Source organism: Halichondria panicea, chromosome 2, assembly GCF_963675165.1.
Source record: "Halichondria panicea chromosome 2, odHalPani1.1, whole genome shotgun sequence".
Classification (NCBI taxonomy): Eukaryota; Metazoa; Porifera; class Demospongiae; order Suberitida; family Halichondriidae; genus Halichondria; species Halichondria panicea.
The window spans coordinates 7,194,631-7,214,572 of NC_087378.1; the positions used below are offsets into that span (position 1 = coordinate 7,194,631).

Below are 19,942 nucleotides of genomic sequence, written 5' to 3' on the forward strand. Positions count from 1 at the left end.
AACTGGCAACTACACCCAGTTGATCAGTCATAATGTGTCACAGGGGCGTGGCAATTTATACTAAACCAAGAAAATCAGCTAAAATCACCATTTTTGAGAAGAAGGGCCGCTCTAGCAAAGAAGAGACTGATCTAGCTCCTGTAAGTTTGTACAAATGAAAAGTATACGCACAAACTCAAATAATCAATGCCTAACACATTTGCTACTAAAAATTTACAAAATTCTGTGTATCTCAGAACCTACCAGTAGCGTGCACTTCCGCTGGAGTTCAAAAGATGTGCAAGGTAATAAAGTACTTGCACAACAAATTTCAAATCTTAACTCAGATAGTTCCATGCCTAACATATTTTCCAATGTACACATATTCTAGCAGCCCTTTTGGAATGATGATGTCATATGATGTAACAGGTGGTGGTCCACTAGAAGCGCCAATAGTTGAACTTTCAGTACCTGCACTCAAATTGATCCAATCACATTTAGTTTAGAAGATATACACAAAAACGTAAAAAACAAAAGTTTTACTCTCTTTGGTTGTTGCACTGTACAACTATCACACCAGTTTAGTCGTCTCAGCAGGCATCATGCATTTAATTCGTTCACTGTGCAGGTATATGGCCGCATTCTATTAAAGGGTTTCTATAATTATAGATCTACAATTATATCGATCGAGTGTATAATGTACGATCACTTGAACAGTATATGTGTACAGTTTTTGATTATAGCAAGCACATGCACATACATTACTTGGGCTATATAGCTCCTAACACAAACAGTTCATATAGTGGAATATCTCTCACCTCAAAATGTGGCCACCTGTTTATTGAATGCGAAGGTGTGACATCAGCACTTGAAGAAGGAGTCCTCACCAGTTAGATGTCAGTCGACTGATGTTTTATATTGCTAACTCCTATATAAGGTGCATATTATGACTGCTCTCCGAGGCACTCTTAAAGATCTCCATAATTGTAAGGGTTATATATATATAGGGGGTAATTGCTTGGAACACAATACAAATGTTCTATTTCAATACCAGTATATATCTAAGAAATGGTGCTCACCAACAATGGCAACATAAGGTATATATAGATTTTGTGGATTTGTTGTGGTGCATGTTAAGAACAGAGGGAACAATGAGGTAATCTATTGGAGAGAAAATATTCTTTGCACGTCTAGACTATATAGATATAGTCTAGGATAGTTTGGCTTAGTGAAAGGATATACATGCATAGATATCTACATCGTTATGCATCCTGACCTCTGCAGTGCTAAAATCGCTATTTGTTTAGTGCTTTGAGTAGTATTTCAACGGCTAAGAAACTACACAGAGTATATAAGCTTGAATAAATTGTTGACTTACAGCACAGTCTTAATTAAATACAACTACTCACTAATTGCTAACTCTCTAAATATACGCCAGAGGCTGCACGGCCACCACCACGCCCCCCTACACTTCAGGTCATGCCACTCAACCTGACAGCTGCATGGGTATGGGTATCGGGTACAACGCTTCAGCGCCATCCATTTTCATGGCTAGTTGATTCGGCAGGTGAGTTGTTACACACTCCTTAGCAGATTCCTACTTCTGATTTCCTGACTCTTTTTCTCCTCAAAGGCTTCAATCTTTTTGCTAAAGATAATGACCTTCTCAAAGAGGAAGACGTGTCTCTCATGGCTGCGGGAGAAAAGGGAGCGATTGACACTGGCACCACTGTCCCACACGTTGAACGCATCCTACACAGTCACATCCATGGCCACTGTCCTGCTGTCTAGATAGACTGGGTGCAGCTTCACTGTACACTACATGCAACTGTCAATTTGATCAGCCTGGGTATTAACATGATATGTGAAGCTTTTTAACTGCATAATTTGATCTAGAGGAGTCTGCATGACGTGTACATGCCATGGTCCTTGTTACGAAGCAAAGCTCTGACATAAATATATATATATACAATATTACGTTATTTAAGGTGGGAAAAACATCATAACAAGCGTAAAAAAAGTTTATATATTATAGTTCGGCTGCCATCAGTAAAACCAATAATTAGTCTTTGAGCACTCCTGTCCAACCATTATTGTTTATGCCATTTCTGGGTACTTGTTCTCCCAGCACAAGTCCATTTCTTTGCGCATCATTAATTTCATATATTATCTAAAATGTGAATAACAAAATACTCACTATCAAATGAACTTGAGCAGAAGTCAATGGTGCATTATATTCATCACAACACCTGGTAACTAAATATACTATAGCTACATCACTCTCGTTCCTTGGGTCTTAGGGCTTTATGCATTGCATGCATGAGTATAACTGTGTGATAATACCACAAGGCCATAGTTATATATATATATATATATAATATATATACGTATATAGGTCAAAGTATGATCCTTTTGTAAAAGCGGTTATGACCCACCTGGACACACAATGTTCCATCTGGCTCTGTGTTACCGAGTGTGGACTGTGACGGATGTAAGTGAGCATATCGAAATGAATCTGTATGAAATAAAACACATAATAATACATCACTGGGATAGATTGTGTCTGGCGTGTCTACATAGCGATAGCAATGTATCTTTTTATCCACTGCAGAGGTATGACTTCACCCAGTATATTTTATCGGTCATGTATAATATATATACCCATTAAAAACTGAGAATCCATATACTGTGAACACTTACCTCCATTCTGATTGAGGACACGTCTTTGTCTACACTTTTGTACTAGAAAAACAACAACAACAATGACTGGTAAAATAATTACTACAAAAGCTGCAAACTTTGAACCAGATGTGGATACTTCAGTTACTGGGTCGATTACAGTTAGGTGGGCAGACGTCCTCCATTGAAGACGATCGTTGTTAAGGAACTCAACAACTGAGCAGGATACAATACTTCCAGAGAGATCAGCAGTCACTTTTGGTATACGAAGTGTGTACTCCACAACAGATGATATACTGTTACTCACAGTGACTACTTTCTTCACAGGAGGCATTGTACAATTATCACTGGTGTAGTTGTATGGTGTTGATAAAGAAAGGTACATAGAGCAGGTCTCAATTGTTGTCGTATTTCCAAAAACAGCTGATATTGAATAATCAATTTTGATCAGAAAAGCACTAGCATCTTGAATGCTAGCATAAGTGTATGTACATTGAAAGATTGCATCTTGCCCTGCAGACACCGTTGTATTCAGAGGTAGACTTGTATTTTCAATTTTGAAATCTGTTTTTATAGCTACGTGAAAAACATTAATATCTATAGAACACCATACCACCATGACACTCACCCGAAAGATGTAGTATAACCGAAACAGAATAAGAGTAGTTGTCTGTGCTGGCAGTAATGAAAATTATGATGTTCGAATCCTTGTTTGTCACTTTATATGGCATATAACGGAAACCAGCTTTCTGTAAGTATTAAAGACTTGACATATTGATTGCAACCTGCACTTAAGCTTGTTATCTTACCCATATCGTAGGATTAGTTTTGTTTTGCTGTGTGTACTGTCCAAGATCAACATCACTCCGAGCCTCGTTATCTGCCAACCATTCAATTTGCTCAATAGTCACTGACACATTGTCTGCTGGGTTTGCATACACAGCAAAGTTATAAGATTCTGAGGCAGTTAAAAAGCCACCATTAGAGCAGCACATATTCTGCTGAATGCACGATGAAAATTCTTCACAGTTGGTTGAACCAATACGAATTTCTTCTATACAAAGACAGAGAGAGCAAGTGGCTGATGAGCACATATATATATTATTATGCAGTTTCATAACATACCATTAACAGTAATGTTCTGAGAATGTACTGCACCAGTTGTGCCGTTGCGACACTCGTACAGCCCAGCATGTTCTGGCAATAGTAGACCGTAGTTAACCGAGGACCCATTCAAATACTGGTACTCGCCATTCTTGTACCTGTATAGCCGAGCTCCTTCAAAAGAGCACTTGTAAGTGAGGTTCATTCCAACAAAACCATGGCAATTGAGTGGTTGGCATTGAGAATGATACCTTTGATTACATGTCGTTGCCTTCCATTCATGGAAGAAAGTATTGTTCGGGCAGGAAAACGAATCATAATGGTAGACAGAGCATGTTATATGAATGTCAATTGGAGTTCCATAGGCAGCACTGTATACACTACAGATCTCTGAGTCATAAAGAGTCAGTGCTACAACTAGTGATGATAGTTGTATGCTAAGTAGCAGAGATAAAATTAAAACGCTAGGAACCATAGTTTTCTATATTTACTAACTGCTAGCACTTACACTTCGGAATTTAGAAGCTAATGCAGTGTAATTATATGAACAATTTCAAGGTTATAAAGATTGTGAAAAGTGTTATGGGACATTAATTTTTAATACACATGACAATATGATTATTGATGAGTATCAAATATCACACCGGCTATCTTGTACTATTATGAAGTTATATGGACCAAATTCCGTTAGGGTCATCTTGTCATCGATTCAGAGTGTATATTGTTATGCTGCATGCACAATCACCAGCTCCAAGAAAATGCCCTGTTCCTTGTTTCAGTTCATAATTCATGTCTTGAATGGTTGAGCTCACACTTTTATGGTATTGTTACATATTATTGCCGAGCGGGAAGCGAGGCAAATAATCGTACTACCTGATTCTGGCCCATGTAGATATATATATATATGTCTGCAACGGATGTGGGCTAGGTTCCCCGGGGGGCACGCATGCAGACAAAGAGGCGTGGCCATCGTTAGCATGCACAGTGCAGTGCAGCTCTCGATCTCATGGCCATCGTAAGCAGGCCCGAAGAAAGAAAGAAACAGACTACAGCTTCTAGAGCCAGAGAGCTAGCTAGATAATAGATATGAACACCCGCTCTCGTAGTGCAAACCGCCGTGCAGCTCTCTCTGAGGAGCAGAGGGAAAGAAACAGACAACAAGACAGGGATCGAAGAGCCGGAGCTAGGCGGCAGCAGTCGGATCAACAAAGGTCAGCTTAAGAGACTACTAACACTACACATCACACTTCTCCAACAGGACAAGTCGACTGTCTAAGATCTTGTGATCGCCACTCCAAACAGCAACTACAGTCTCGTCGGTTTCTTGCCTATGATCAGAAAAATAACCGACGACGACACGATCATCAGTTTAACAAACAAACAAGAAGTCACCACTCAAATTCTTATGGCTGACCCGTTTCAATCTACATACACCCCAAACAAATCATCAGTGATGTTTGCCGTACCACTAACTAACTGAACAATTCATAACTCATTATAATTATCCTTGTTCCACCCTTTCATTTATCCTTATCTTATTCATTCAATTTTTGTTCCACTTTCAAATATTCACCTTCAACATCATTATATAATCAATTCATTTCAATCAGAGGTTACCGCGAGGCGCCTGCGTATATGTATACGTATATGCCCTAGTATAGAACCTTAATTTTCCTTATTCTGATAACAAAACAATTCTTTAACTATGCAAGCAGATTAATAATTGATTGGGCCTCCTAAATAATACAAGATATAATTATTATAGTGAAAGCTCTCACCTCAAAAGGTGGCAGCCACCTGGATGTGGGAGTAGTGCTGACATCAAAAAACAAGCACTTGAAAAGTTCTCGCCGTTGGATAGTGGAACTGTGTGTGGTACTTGTCTTATTGCTGTATCCCTAAATATGCATGGGAGGGCCATTGTAATATGTAAATGATTTTAAAAGGCACATGCAGTAGCAAATAGAAAAAGCATGTTGAGAACGCGTATGGGAAACGCGAGTAAAGAAAGCACGTTCAGAGAACGTGTATAGAAAACCCATGTAGGGAAAGTACGTTTAGTACATGCGTAGAAAACGCGGGTAGCCTATACACACGTTTAAGTAACGCGCATAGAAAACACATGTCTAGCGTACACGCGTCAGCTAGGAAACACGTGTGGGGCCAATGAAATTCAGATGAAGCCTTACACAGTGCATTTGAGGCATCATGCAATTGGAATACCAGATAGTGGGGTCAATTAAATCAGAGGTGCATTATGAGCCTGCATGCATGTGGCCAAGATCTTCTTTATAGAGGCACACATATGATACCAAACAGTTGGCGGCGAGGGTGGTACATGCCAGCTGAATTCCGATTTGCTCGCCCTCTGACCCTTGCCATTTAACCCGCCTGGTATTCAATATGCTTGTAAGGCTTCTATCTGAATGGGGCCTCACATACACGCGTTAACTAAACACGTTTTTTATACACATTTTCTATATGCGCTTACTAAACGTGCTTTCCCTACTCGCGTTTCCATACTCGTTCATTTTTCTACTCACGTTTTATAATCAACAATTACATTGAGCACATGTGGGAATCCTGATCAATCATTCTAAGTGCTATTAATTAATAAGGATTCTTCCTGTAACATGGTCATATATAGCAATTCTGATACCTTCATCTGATTTATGACTGAATGCATTTATTCTTTTATTCTTTAAGCACAGTAACTCTCATCTGAATTATCGGATGGGCGAACAACTAGCCCATCTGATATAAAAGCGAAAACTCGACCTGGGAGCGTACTTGCAAAATATACGCGATAGGTGTGGCTAAAACTCGGAAAGTAATTGCATGAACCATTATTTTATTGACTGTATATAGCTATGGACAGGAGCAGGTGAGGGGATGGAGCGTCTTGCTCCGCGAATTCTGTACAATTTCTAGCTTACCCCTGCTGTGCACGCACATGCAGGGTATATTGCTCTCAATACAATGTCACATCAGTTCAAGAGCAACACAATATAGCACACAAACGCACCATCGACACAAAAATCAAATCAATACAGGTTAATTGTTAGTAAACATGCTGAGATCATTCAACCTGAAGCCTCAATTCACTTAGTTCCCATCACTCAATTAGAGATCTACACTTAGTCTAGCTGTTAAATAAATGATGTGTGGTTTTAACGCAGATGCGGGACTATTGTCGCAAATATCAGGAAAAAGCGCACATTTGTCACAATAGCCACGCACTCTGCGTCAAAACCACACATCATTTTTACAGTGTATCATGTGGAAAGGGGACATGACACCTCGATCTCAATTTATTTTCTCGGGAGCAAAGCCTATTTAAAGAAATTCCTGCAACATTCCTGCATAATTATTAATGTGCATGCATGCACCTCCCAGACGCCTAATTAACCAATTAATCTACAATAATTATGTCATGTTTAGTAGAAATTGGCATAAAAAGGGTTGAAAAAATATTAGCAGGTTATTAGTTATAGTGTAGCGAAAAAGAGTTCATAGAGTTTGGCTTCTTGAAAATAGCTTGATGTAATCTTGATTTGAAATTATCCTCATCACTGCACAGACACACGACTCCGTGGATGATTTGCGGCAAAGGGTTACTAATCTCAGTTAATATGGGGATGACCCTGCCATTACACAATGCTGGTTTCTGATGAATTGCATGCTCCAGTTCGTATACACACCACTCAGAACTTGCATAGTCACTAGAGACGACAATCACAATCTTATCTGCCCCCAGTATTAGTCTGTGTCGCTCTCCAGATACGGAAAATCCTGGTATCATACTGTCTTCATGAATGTTCACACGAATAACAGGATGTAACAATTCGATGAGTGGTTTTAGTTCATTTCTCACCCATTCACTGGTCGCATCAGTGTAGCTGATGTAGACGACAAATTCTGTGAGCTCAGAAAGATCGTACAACTCTAAAGTACGATCAGGTGGCTCGTCTCTTTGATAAGGTGAACTTGGTCTACCATCAACTAGTCTTTGAGAATACACTCCAGTCTGACCATTGTTTTTTACTTCATTTCCAGGTACTTGTTCTCCCACCATAAGTCCATTTCTTTGCACACCATTAATTTCAGATATCTATAGTGAATAACAAAATACTTACTATCTAATGGACTGTCAATTGTCCAGGGAAATTTGCATTAAAAACATCAGACACTACTTAATGGGCCATCAAAACACCTGGCTAGGAACTTTATATAATTCTTTCGTTTTTGGGGCCATTGTGTCTTGCATGGTAGTAATACCACATGGCCTTAATGTGTGTGCCCAAATTATGTATATTGTACTTTTGTCAATGCATAACTCACCTGAACACACAATGCTCCATCTGACTCTATGTCACAGAGTGTGGACTGAGATTCATACAAGCGAGTATGTCGAAATGAATCTGTGTGAAACAAAACACATGCATGCATGTACGTATAAAGACTAAAATCCATAATTCTTGTGAACACTTACATCTGTTCTGATTGATTCTTTGTCTACACTTTCGTATTAGATAAACCATCACAATAATAACTGGTAATATTACTACCACAATAGCAGATGTGGATAGTTCAGCAGTTAATATTACTGCATCGATCCCAGTTAGATGGGCAGACGTCCTCCATTGAAGACGATCGTTGTTAAGGAACTCAACAACTGAGCAGGATACAATACTTCCAGAGAGATCAGCAGTCACTTTTGGTATACGAAGTGTGTACTCCACAACAGATGATATGCTGTTACTCTCAATGACTGCTTTCTTCACAGGAGGCATTGTACAATTATCACCACTGGTGTAGTTGTAGTTGTATGGTTTTGGTAAAGAAAGGTATATAGAGCAGGTCTCAATTGTTGTCGTATTTCCAAAAACAGCTGATATTGGATAATCAATTTTGATCAGAAAATAACTAGCATCTTGAATGCTAGCATAAGTGTATGTACATTGAAAGATTGCATCTTGCCCTGCAGACACTGTTGTATTCAGAGGTAGACTTGTATTTTCAATTTTGAAATCTGTTTTTATAGCTACGTGAAAAACATTAATATCTATAGAACACCATACCACCATGACACTCACCCGAAAGATGTAGTATAACCGAAACAGAATAAGAGTAGTTGGCTGTGCTGGCAATAATCAAAATTCTGATGTTCGAATCCTCGTTTGTCACTTTATATGGCATATAACGGAAACCAGCTTTCTGTAAGTATTAAAGACTTGACATATTGATTGCAACCTGCACTTAAGCTTGTTATCTTACCCATATCGTAGGATTAGTTTTGTTTTGCTGTGTGTACTGTCCAAGATCAACATCACTCCGAGCCTCGTTATCTGCCAACCATTCAATTTGTTCAATAGTCACTGACACATTGTCTGCTGGGTTTGCATACACAGCAAAGTTATAAGATTCTGAGGCAGTTAAAAAGCCACCATTAGAGCAGCACATATTCTGCTGATTGCACGGGTAAAATATTTCACAGTTGGTTGAACCAATACGAATTTCTTCTATAAAAAGACAGAGAGAGCAAGTGGATGATAAGCACATATTATATGCAGTTACCATTAACAGCGATGTTCTGAACATGTACTGCACCAGTTGTACCGTCATGACACTCGTACAGCCCAGCATGTTCTGGCAATAGTAGACCGTAGTTAACCGAGGACCCATTCAAATACTGGTACTCGCCATTCTTGTACCTGTATAGCCGAGCTCCTTCAAAAGAGCACTCGTACGTGAGGTTCATTCCAACAAAACCATGGCAATTGAGTGGTTGGCATTGAGAATGATACCTTTGATCACATGTCGTTGCCTTCCATTTATGGTAGAAAGTATTGTTCGGGCAGGAAAACAAATCATCATGGTAGATAGAGCATGTTATATGAATGTCAATTGGACTTCCATAGGCAGCACTGTATACATTACAGATCTCTGAGTCAGCAGTCAGTGCTACAACTAGTGATGATAGTTGTATGCAAAGTAGCAGAGATAAAATTAAAACGCTAAGAGTCATAATTCTATACTGCTAGCACTATACACCTCGAAATTTACAAGCCAAAACAGTATGAAAGGTTAAGTAAAAATGTTCTGGGGCATTAAGTTTTGATGTACATGACAGTCACATGATCAGTATCTCAGTAGCTACAACTATCAAGTCGTCTCAGCAGGCAATGCCCGCATTTAATTCGTTCACTGTGCAGGTATATGGCAGCATTCTATTAAAGGGTTCCTATAATTATAGATCTACAATTATATCGATCGAGTGTATAATGTACAATCACTTGAACAGTCCAATTTTTGATTATAGCAAGCGCATGCACATACATTACTTGGGCTCTATAGCTCCTAACACAAACAGTTCATATAGTGGAATATCTCTCACTTCAAAATGTGGCCACCTGTTTATTGAATGCAAAGGTGTGACATCAGCACTTGAAGAAGGAGTCCTCACCAGTTAGATGTCAGTCGACTGATGTTTTATATTGCTAACTCCTATATAAGGTGCATATTATATGACTGCTCTCCGAGGCACTCTTAAAGATCTCCATAATTGTAAGGGTTATATATATATAGGGGGTAATTGCTTGGAACACAATACAAATGTTCTATTTCAATACCAATAAAAATCTAAGAAATGGTGCTCACCAACAATGGCAACATAAGGTATAGATTTTGTGGATTTGTTGTGGTGCATGTTAAGAACAGAGGGTACAATGAGGTAATCTATTGGAGAGAAAATATTCTTTGCACGTCTATATAGATATAGCACAGTTTGGCTTAGTGAAAGGCTACATAGATATCTACATCGTTATGCATCCTGACCTCTGCAGTGCTAAAATCACTATTTGTTTAGTGCTTTGAGTAGTATTTCAACGGCTAAGAAACTACACAGAGTATATAAGCTTGAATAAATTGTTGACTTACAGCACAGTCTTAATTAAATACAACTACTCACTAATTGCTAACTCTCTAAATATACGCCAGAGGCTGCACGGCCACCACCACGCCCCCCTACACTTCAGGTCATGCCACTTGACCTGACAGCTGGGTATGGGTACCGGGTACAACGCTTCAGCGCCATCCCATTTTCATGGCTAGTTGATTCGGCAGGTGAGTTGTTACACACTCCTTAGCAGATTCCTACTTCTGATTTCCTGACTCTTTTTCTCCTCAAAGGCTTCAATCTTTTTACTAAAGATGATGACCTTCTCAAAGAGGAAGATGTGTCTCTCATGGCTGTGAGAGAAAAGGGAGCGATTGACACTGGCACCACTGTCCCACACGTTGAACGCATCCTACACTGTCACATCCATGGCCACCGTCCTGCTGTCTAGATAGACTGGGTGCAGCTTCACTGTACACTACATGCAACTGTCAATTTGATCATCAATCAGCCTGGGTATTAATGATATGTGAAGCTTTTTAACTGCATAATTTGATCTAGAGGAGTCTGCATGACGTGTACATGCCATGGTCCTTGTTACGAAGCAAAGCTCTGACATAAATATATATATACAATATTACGTTATTTAAGGTGGGAAAAATATCATAACAAGCGTAAAAAAGTTTATATATAGTTCGGCTGCCATCAGTAAAACCAATAATTAGTCTTTGAGCACTCCTGTCCAACCATTGTTGTTTACGCCATTTCCGGGTACTTGTTCTCCCAGCACAAGTCTATTTCTTTGCACATCATTAATTTCATATATCTAAAATGTGAATAACAAAATACTCACTATCAAATGAGCTTGAGCAGAAGTCAATGGTGCATTATATTCATCACAACACCTGGTAACTAAATCTACTATAGCTATACATCACTCTTGTTCATTGGGTCTTAGGGCTTTATGCATTGCATGCATGAGTATAACTGTGTGATAATACCACATGGCCATAGTTATATATACAGTGGCGTAGGCAGGGGGTGCATGGCAAAGGGGGCAAATGCCCCCCCTTTTTCTGGATCTCTACTACTCAGCTAGCTCAGGTTAGTGTAGCTGATTATCTTGCTGAGCACTCCCTTTCTTCCCAATCTTGCTGCAGTTAGCTAGCTAGTAGGCAAGCAAAAGGATTTAGTCCCTAAACTGTGAGCTATTCTGGTCTAAATCTATAGACAGTTCTTGTTCTTTGCTAAACTAAACATCAGGCCACACCCTAGTTGGGCGGAGCCCGACCGTCCCTGACGGGAGGTAGGGTTTCAAGCCAATGTCAGGATTTGTCTTTGCTGCAACTATAGTTGCAGCCCAATCAGATTGCAGCATTTCTACTGTGGTCTGTGTCACGTCCGATTGCACAACCTCAAGCAAGGTAAAATTGGTTAACACCCACTTCAGAATAATAAGAATAAAATGATTATTCATAGCTGCTTATCAGCGTGTTACATAATTTAGCAAAGACAAATCCTGACATAGGCTTGAAACCCGACCTCCCGTCAGGGACGGTCGGGCTCCGCCCAACTAGCCACACCCGGTACCCAACTAAACAGATAAGTCAATTATGACGTCATAATTAAGAGGCGTGGCTTCCGGTCAAAATTTCGGCGCTGCGCGCGGCTGATAGGTTTTGCCCCCTCTTCCAAGAAATCCTGGCTACGCTCCTGATATATATACATAGGTCAAAGTATGATCCTTTTGTAAGCGGTTATGACCCACCTGGACACACAATGTTCCATCTGGCTCTGTGTCACCGAGTGTGGACTGTGATTCATGTAAGTGAGTATATCGAAATGAATCTGTATATGAAATAAAACACATAATTATACATCACCGGGATAGATTGTGTCTGGCGTGTCTATACATAGCGATAGCAATGTATTTTTATCCACTGCATAGGTATGACTTCACCCAGTATAGTTTATCGATCATGTATATATACACCCATTAAAAACTGGGAATCCATATACTGTGAACACTTACCTCCATTCTGATTGAGGACACATCTTTGTCTATACTTTCGTACTAGAAAAACAATAACAACAATGACTGGTAAAATAATTACTACAAAAGCTGCAAACTCTGAACCAGATGTGGATACTTCAGTTACTGGGTCGATTACAGTTAGGTGGGCAGACGTCCTCCATTGAATACGATGGGAATTGAAGAACTCAACAACTGAGCAGGATACAATACTTTCAGAGAGATCAGCAGTCACTTTTGGTATACGAAGTGTGTACTCCACAACAGATGATATACTGTTACTCACAGTGACTACTTTCTTCACAGGAGGCATTGTACAATTATCACTGGTGTAGTTGTATGGTGTTGATAAAAAAAGTACATAGAGCAGGTCTCAATTGTTGTCGTATTTCCAAAAACAGCTGATATTGGATAATCAATTTTGATCAGAAAATCGCTAGCATCTTGAATGCTAGCATAAGTGTATGTACATTGAAAGATTGCATCTTGCCCTGCAGACACTGTAGTATTCAGAGGTAGACTTGTATTTTCAATTTTGAAATCTGTTTTTATAGCTATGTGAAAAACATTATTATATAGAACACCATACCACCATGACACTCACCCGAAAGACGTAGTGTAACCAAAACAGAATAAGAGTAGTTGTCTGTCCTGGCAGTAATCAAGATTAGAATGTCCGAATCCTTGTTTGTCACTTTATATGGCATATAATGGAAACCAGCTTTCTGTAAGTATTAAAGACTTGACACATTAATTGCATCCTGAATTTAAGCTTGTCATCTTACCCATATCGTAGGATTAGTTTTGTTTTGCTGTGTGTACTGTCCAAGATCAACAACACTCCGAGCCTCGTTATCTGCCAACCATTCAATTTGCTCAATAGTCACTGACACATTGTCTGCTGGGTTTGCATACACAGCAAAGTCATAAGATTCTGAGGCAGTCAAAGAGCCACCAATAGAGCAGCACATATTCTGCTGAATGCACGGTGAAAATTCTTCACAGTTGGTTGAACCAATACGAATTTCTTCTATACAAAGACAGAGAGAGCAAGTGGATGATGAGCACATAATTATGCAGTTTCATAACATACCATTAACAGTGATGTTCTGAGAATGTACTGCACCAGTTGTACCGTTGCGACACTCGTACAGCCCAGCATGTTCTGGCAATAGTAGACCGTATAGTTAACCGAGGACCCATTCAAATACTGGTACTCGCCATTCTTGTACCTGTATAGCCGAGCTCCTTCAAAAGAGCACTCATACGTGAGGTTCATTCCAACAAAACCATGACAATTGAGTGGTTGGCATCGAGAATGATATCTTTCACCATCACATGTCGTTGCCTTCCATTCATGAATGAAAATATTATTCAGGCAGGAAAACGAATCATCATGGTAGATAGAGCATGTTATATGAATGTCAATTGGAGTTCCATAGGCAGCACTGTATACATTACAGATCTCTGAGTCATCAGTCAGTGCTACAATTAGTGATGATAGTTGTATGCTAAGTAGCAGAGATAAAATTAAAAAGCTAGGAGCCATATAGTTTTCTAACTGCTAGCACTTACACCTCGGAATTTAGAAGCTAATTATATTATTCAAGCTTATAAAAAGTGTTATGGGACATTAATTTTTAATGCACATGACAATATGATTATTGATGAGTATCAAATATCACACCGGCTATCTTGTACTATTATGAAGTTATATGGACCAAATTCCGTTAGGGTCATCTTGTCATCGATTCAGAGTGTATATTGTTATGCTGCATGCACAATCACCAGCTCCAAGAAAATGCTCTGTTCCTTGTTTCAGTTCATAATTCATGTCTTGAATGGTTGAGCTCACACTTTTATGAACCTTAAATTTCCGATCATAAACTTAATTATTCTGATAATAAAACAATTATTTAACTATGCAAGCAGATTAATAATTGCAATGATTGGGCCTCCTAAATAACACAACGGATATATTATAGTGAAAGCTCTCATCTCAAAAAGTGGCAGCCACCTGGATGTGGAATTAGTGCTAACATAAAAAAAACCAGCACCGTTAGATATGAGTGGAACTGTGTGTGGTACAAATAATTTTGTCTTATATGCATGTTGAGTCTATTTAGATAACGTACTATTGTGTCACATGGCCCTCCCATACATATTTAGGGATACATTCCTAAATAGAGCCTATACATGAAATCACACATTCATTTTAAAGCATAATTATTACAACCTAGTTCTCACCTGTCAATCCTAGGCAGTAGTTTTCCTCTCTTCATTCTGCGGTTGGGATCAGCCTGTAGCAGGGGTGAATCAGTCTCCTTACTATCAAGGAGCTGTACTGTCATTAATAAGGTAAATGCATAAAAGAGTAGTTTTTACCGGTCGTAAACTGGTCCCTTGTTATGTACTTTATCGAGTATAGTTCCTACCGTATATCGTATATTGTCCCTTGTTATGGATTGACAGAAGTTGTTTTGTGTTTGTTGTTGCAGAGGAGACAAGTTGAAAGCCCGTGGACTTGATCCAAAGGAAATAAGTGAAGCTGCTGGCGTAATGCTCCATGTTGATTTTAAAAGGCACATGCAGTAGCAAGAAGAAAAAGCATGTTGAGAACGTGTATGGGAAACGCGAGTAGAGAAAGCACGTTCAGAGAACGTGTATAGAAAATCCATGCATGTAGGGAAAGTACGTTTAGTACACGCGTAGAAAACGCAGGTAGCCTACACACGTTTAGGTAACGTGCATAGAAAACACGTGTCTAGCGTACACGCGTCTAGCTAGGAAACACGTGTGGGGCCCATAAAATTCAGATAAAGCCTTATATACAGCGCATTTGAGGCATCATGTGGGTTAAAGCTAGGGCAAGGCAGAGGTGCATTATGAGCCTGCATGCATGTGGCCAAGATCTCTTTAGAGGCACACATAAGGTAGAGATACACCAAACAGTTCTTGGCGAGGGCTGTACATACCAGCTGAATTCTGATTTGCTCGCCTTATGACCCTTGCCATTTAACCCGCCTGGTGTTCCAATATGCCAGTAAGGCTTCTATCTCAGTGAATGGGGCCTCACATACACGCTTTAACTAAACACGTCTTCTGTACACATTTTCTTTATGCGTTTACTAAACGTGCTTTCCTTACTCTCGTTTCCTGTACTCGTTCATTTTTCTAATCACGTTTTATAATCAACAATTACATTGAGCACATGTAGGAATCCTGTCAATGCATTCTAAGTGGATTCTTCCTGTAACATTATCATAGCAATTATATGTAACTGATGACTGAATACATTTATTCTTTTATTCTTTAAGCACAGAATTATCGGATGGGGGAACAACTAGCCCATCTGATATAAAAGCGAAAACTTGGCCTGGGAGCGTACTTGCAAAATACGCGGTGGGTGTGGCTAAAACTACTATGGAAAGTAATTGCATTCAGCCCATGAACCATTTATTGACTGTATAGCTATGGACAGGAGCAGGTGAGGGGATGGAGCGTCTTGCTCCGCGAATTCTGTACAGTTTCTAGCTTACCCCTGCTGTGCACACACGGGATATATGCTCTCAATACAATGTCACATCAGTTCAAGAGCAACACAATAGCACACAAACGCACCATCGACACAAAAATATTGTATCTAGATTCCCCTAATACAGGGTTAATGGTTAGCAAACATGCTGAGATCATTCAACCTGAAGCCTCAATTCACTTAGTTCCCACCACTCAATTAGAGATCTACACTAGCTGTTAAAAAATGATGTGTGGTTTTAACGCAGATGCGGACTATTATCGCAAATATCAGGAAAAAACGCACATTTGTCACAATAGCCACACACTCTGCGTCAAAACCACACATCATTTTTACAGTGTATCCATGTGGAAAGGGGACATGACACCTCGATCTCCTAGTTCCTAAATTTATTTTCTTGGGAGCAAGGCCTATATTCAAAGAAATTCCTGCAACATTCCTGCATAATTATTAATGTGCATGCATGCACCTCCCAGACGCTTAATTAACCAATTAATCTACAATAATTATGTCATGTTTAGTAGAAATTGGGTTGAAAAAATAATTATTAGCAGGTTATTAGTTATAGTGTAGCGAAAAAGAGTTCATAGAGTTTGGCTTCTTGAAAATAGCTTGATGTAATCTTGATTTGAAATTATCCTCATTACTGCACAGACACACAACTCCGTGGATGATTTGCGGCAAAGGGTTACTATTCTCAGTTAATATGGGGATGACCCTGCCATTATACAATGCTGGTTTCTGATAAATTGCATGCTCCAGTTCGTATACACACCACTCAGAACTTGCATAGTCACTAGAGACCACAATCACAATCTTATCTGCCCCCAGTATTAGTCTGTGTCGCTCTCCAGATACGGAAAATCCTGGTATCATACTGTCTTCATGAATGTTCACGCGAATAACAGGATGTAACAATTCGATGAGTGGTTTTAGTTCATTTCTCACCCATTCACTGGTCGCATCCGTGTAGCTGATGTAGACGACAAATTCTGTGAGCTCAGAAAGATCGTACAACTCTAAAGTACGATCAGGTGGCTCGTCTCTTTGATAAGGTGAACTTGGTCTACCATCAGAGAAGCCAATTAGTCTTTGAGAATACACTCCAGTCTGACCATTGTTGTTTACACCGTTTCCGGGTACTTGTTCTCCCACCATAAGTCCATTTCTTTGCACACCATTAATTTTAGATATCTAATAACGAATAACAAAATACCCACTATCTAATTGACTTGAGCAAATGCCAATTAACAAATTAAAGTGCTTATTCTATCTCTTTTGTTCCTTGGGCCTTTGTGCCTTTCATGCATGGGTATAATGTACTGTATTTACTTGATTAAACGCCCTCCTTGATTAAACGCCCATGGTAAAAGCTGTCTTTGTCAATAATCGCCCATGTATGGGGCTTGGCACTGTGGGTGGAGCTGAATTAGCACGTGGAACCAGCTAAAACAAGAGCAGCATAGAATAACTATTTATGATGGCAGAGAGGACACAGAGGGAGAAACACCACTCCTACGACTTAAGATTGAAGCTGAGAGCTGTGGCAGCAGCCAAAAAGAGCATAATAACTGCTGATGAGCAAGAGTTTGAAGTAGACAAAACAATAAACGCTCGTTCGGAATAAGCGCCCATCTCGTTTAAACTCCCCCTCTACAGATGCTGCTAGGAAATAAACGCCCGGGCTTTTAATCAAGTAAATACGGTATACTGATAATACCACATGGCCACAGCTATATATAATACGTATATAGGTCAAGATTATGATATTTTTGTTATGTGACTCACCTGAACACACACTGCTCCATCTGACTCTGTGTCACAGAGTGTGGACTGGGATTCATACAAGCGAGTATGTCGATATGAATCTGTGGGAAACAACACACATGCATGTACGCAAAGATCCATATACTGTGAACACTTACGTCCATTCTGATTGAGGACACGTCTTTGTCTATACTTTCGTACTAGAAAAACAATAACAACAATGACTGGTAAAATAATTACTACAAAAGCTGCAAACTTTGAACCAGATGTGGATACTTCAGTGACTGAGTCGGTTACAGCTATGTGGGCAGACTCAGTTACAGTTATGTTGGCAGACTCGGTAATAGTTAGATGGGCAGACGTCCTCCATTGAAGACGAAGGTTGGAAAACTTTACGACTGAGCAGGATACAATACTTCCAGAGAGATCAGCAGTCACTTTTGGTATACGAAGTGTGTACTCCACAACAGATGATATGCTGTTAATTTTAATGACTGCTTTCTTCACATGAGGCATTGTACAATTATCACTGGTGTAGTTGTATGGTTTTGATAAAGAAAGGTGCATAGAGCAGGTCTCAATTGTTGTCGTATTTCCAAAAACAACAGGCTTTGAATAATCAATTTTGATCAGAAAATGACTAGCATCTACAGTGCTAGCATAAAGGTATCTACATTGAAAGATTGCATCTTGCCCTGCAGACACTGTAGTATTCAGAGGTAGACTTGTATTTTCAATTTGTAAACCTGCTTTCTCCAATTGAAAATTTATTGTAACACAAACAGAATGGGAGTAGTTGGTTGTGCTGGCTGTAACGAGGACTTTAATGCTCGGATTCCTGTCTGTCACTCTATACGGAATATACCTGAAGCCAGCTTTCTGTATGTATATTAAAAACGTGACATTAATTGATTTCATCGCATGCATTCAAGCTTGTTATCTTACCCATATCGTAGGATTAGTTTTGTTTTGCAGTGTGTACAATCCAATATCCACACCATTCCTAGCATCTTTGCCTACCAACCATTTAATTTGCTCAATAGTCACTGACACATTGTTTGCTGGGTTTGCATACACAGCAAATTCATAAGATGACCCAATACTTGAGGCAGACCAAGAGCTACTAGAACAGCACATATATCGAGTGTCTATATATGGAAATTTTTTACAATGTGAACCGATACGAATCTCCTCTATAAAAAGAGAAAAAGTGGTGAGTCTATATTTACACGTACCGTATAGCAGGTAATTTTCGGGGAGGCAAAACATTCGTAGTCACTTCGTGGATAATATTTTTGTGGTTGTTGCTTGCACTGTAGGTAAAAGTAGGCAAGGTCGCTTCATTCGTGGGTAAAATATTCGTGGTCAGAGCTTCAACCACAAAAACCACGAATATTTTGCCCCACACAAAAATTACCAGCTACATGTATAGCATATAACGCACATATGCACATTACTTTTGTTAACGTACCATTCACAGTGATATTCTGAGCATGTACTTCAGTATTTGCACTGTTGCGACACTCGTACAGCCCAGCATGTTCTGGCAATAGTAGACCGTAGTTAACCGAGGACCCATTCAAATACTGGTACTCGCCATTCTTGTACCTGTATAGCCGAGCTCCTTCAAAAGAGCACTCGTACGTGAGGTTCATTCCCAAAAAACCAGGGCAACTGTCTATACATTGATCACGATACTCATTACCACATTCCAAAGCACTCCATTGGTGAATGAAAGTATTGTTCATGCAGGAAAACGAATCATCACGGTAGACAGAGCATGTTCTATGAATGTCAATTGGAGTTCCATAGGTACCATCACGCGGATTACAGACACTAGTCAATGCTACAGATAGTTGTATGCTAAGTATGCTAAGTAGAAGAGATAAGATTAAAACGGTAGGAGCCATAATTCTCTATTCTAACTGTAAACTGCGAGAGGAGGTAC

At 39.5% G+C, this 19,942-nt stretch overlaps 3 protein-coding genes and 1 long non-coding RNA gene across 7 annotated transcripts in view; 1 reads left to right on the top strand and 3 right to left on the bottom strand.

Annotated features, from left to right (window-relative positions):
• Nucleotides 1–4: 4 nt before the first annotated feature.
• LOC135331448 (uncharacterized) lies at nt 5–739 on the top strand. The gene is made up of 3 exons (XR_010393008.1): nt 5–140; nt 237–284; nt 371–739. It is a non-coding gene; the product is annotated as an uncharacterized LOC135331448 (long non-coding RNA).
• A 1,197-nt stretch (nt 740–1,936) lies between these two features.
• Nucleotides 1,937–4,323, bottom strand: LOC135331440 (uncharacterized). 4 transcript variants are annotated; one of them, XM_064526588.1, is made up of 6 exons: nt 3,784–4,323; nt 3,468–3,739; nt 3,287–3,407; nt 2,680–3,222; nt 2,415–2,494; nt 1,937–2,149 (listed from the first exon to the last, which is right to left on the bottom strand). In XM_064526588.1, exons 1-6 carry the CDS (start codon nt 4,235–4,237, stop codon nt 2,042–2,044), a joined length of 1,578 nt encoding a protein of 525 aa, XP_064382658.1. In that variant the 5' UTR covers nt 4,238–4,323; the 3' UTR covers nt 1,937–2,041. The 4 variants fall into 4 exon arrangements, with proteins under 4 accessions (XP_064382658.1, XP_064382657.1, XP_064382656.1 ...); XM_064526587.1 differs by having other exon boundaries at nt 1,937–2,146; nt 2,680–3,234; nt 3,784–4,321; XM_064526586.1 differs by having other exon boundaries at nt 2,680–3,234; nt 3,784–4,321.
• A 2,855-nt stretch (nt 4,324–7,178) lies between these two features.
• LOC135331438 (uncharacterized) lies at nt 7,179–14,383 on the bottom strand. The gene is made up of 11 exons (XM_064526584.1): nt 13,786–14,383; nt 13,478–13,722; nt 13,297–13,417; nt 12,693–13,246; nt 12,429–12,508; nt 9,340–11,486; nt 9,040–9,284; nt 8,859–8,979; nt 8,255–8,806; nt 8,104–8,183; nt 7,179–7,873 (listed from the first exon to the last, which is right to left on the bottom strand). The coding sequence occupies exons 6-11, from the start codon at nt 9,788–9,790 to the stop codon at nt 7,247–7,249; spliced, it is 2,076 nt and encodes a 691-aa protein (XP_064382654.1). The 5' UTR covers nt 9,791–11,486; nt 12,429–12,508; nt 12,693–13,246; nt 13,297–13,417; nt 13,478–13,722; nt 13,786–14,383; the 3' UTR covers nt 7,179–7,246.
• A 2,336-nt stretch (nt 14,384–16,719) lies between these two features.
• Nucleotides 16,720–19,942, bottom strand: part of LOC135331437 (uncharacterized) — a gene marked incomplete in the record, with an annotated part of 3,524 nt that continues 301 nt past the window's right edge. Inside the window, 5 exon segments of the mRNA XM_064526582.1 lie at nt 16,720–17,421; nt 18,016–18,095; nt 18,153–18,873; nt 18,940–19,187; nt 19,466–19,942. Coding sequence (XP_064382652.1) covers nt 16,786–17,421; nt 18,016–18,095; nt 18,153–18,873; nt 18,940–19,187; nt 19,466–19,904 — 2,124 coding nt within the window.

Bases quoted from the DNA above. Each gene is read 5' to 3' on its own strand.
- LOC135331440 (XM_064526586.1), bottom strand. From the start codon at position 4,237: ATGGTTCCTAGCGTTTTAATTTTATCTCTGCTACTTAGCATACAACTA. The intron at 3,740-3,783 runs GTATGTTATGAA...TGTGCTCATCAG, and splicing joins TCAGAACATTACTGTTAATG to CCACTTGCTCTCTCTGTCTT. The intron at 3,408-3,467 runs GTAAGATAACAA...TAATACTTACAG, and splicing joins AAACTAATCCTACGATATGG to AAAGCTGGTTTCCGTTATAT.
- LOC135331438 (XM_064526584.1), bottom strand. From the start codon at position 9,790: ATGACTCTTAGCGTTTTAATTTTATCTCTGCTACTTTGCATACAACTA. The intron at 9,285-9,339 runs GTAACTGCATAT...GTCTTTTTATAG, and splicing joins TCAGAACATCGCTGTTAATG to AAGAAATTCGTATTGGTTCA. The intron at 8,980-9,039 runs GTAAGATAACAA...TAATACTTACAG, and splicing joins AAACTAATCCTACGATATGG to AAAGCTGGTTTCCGTTATAT.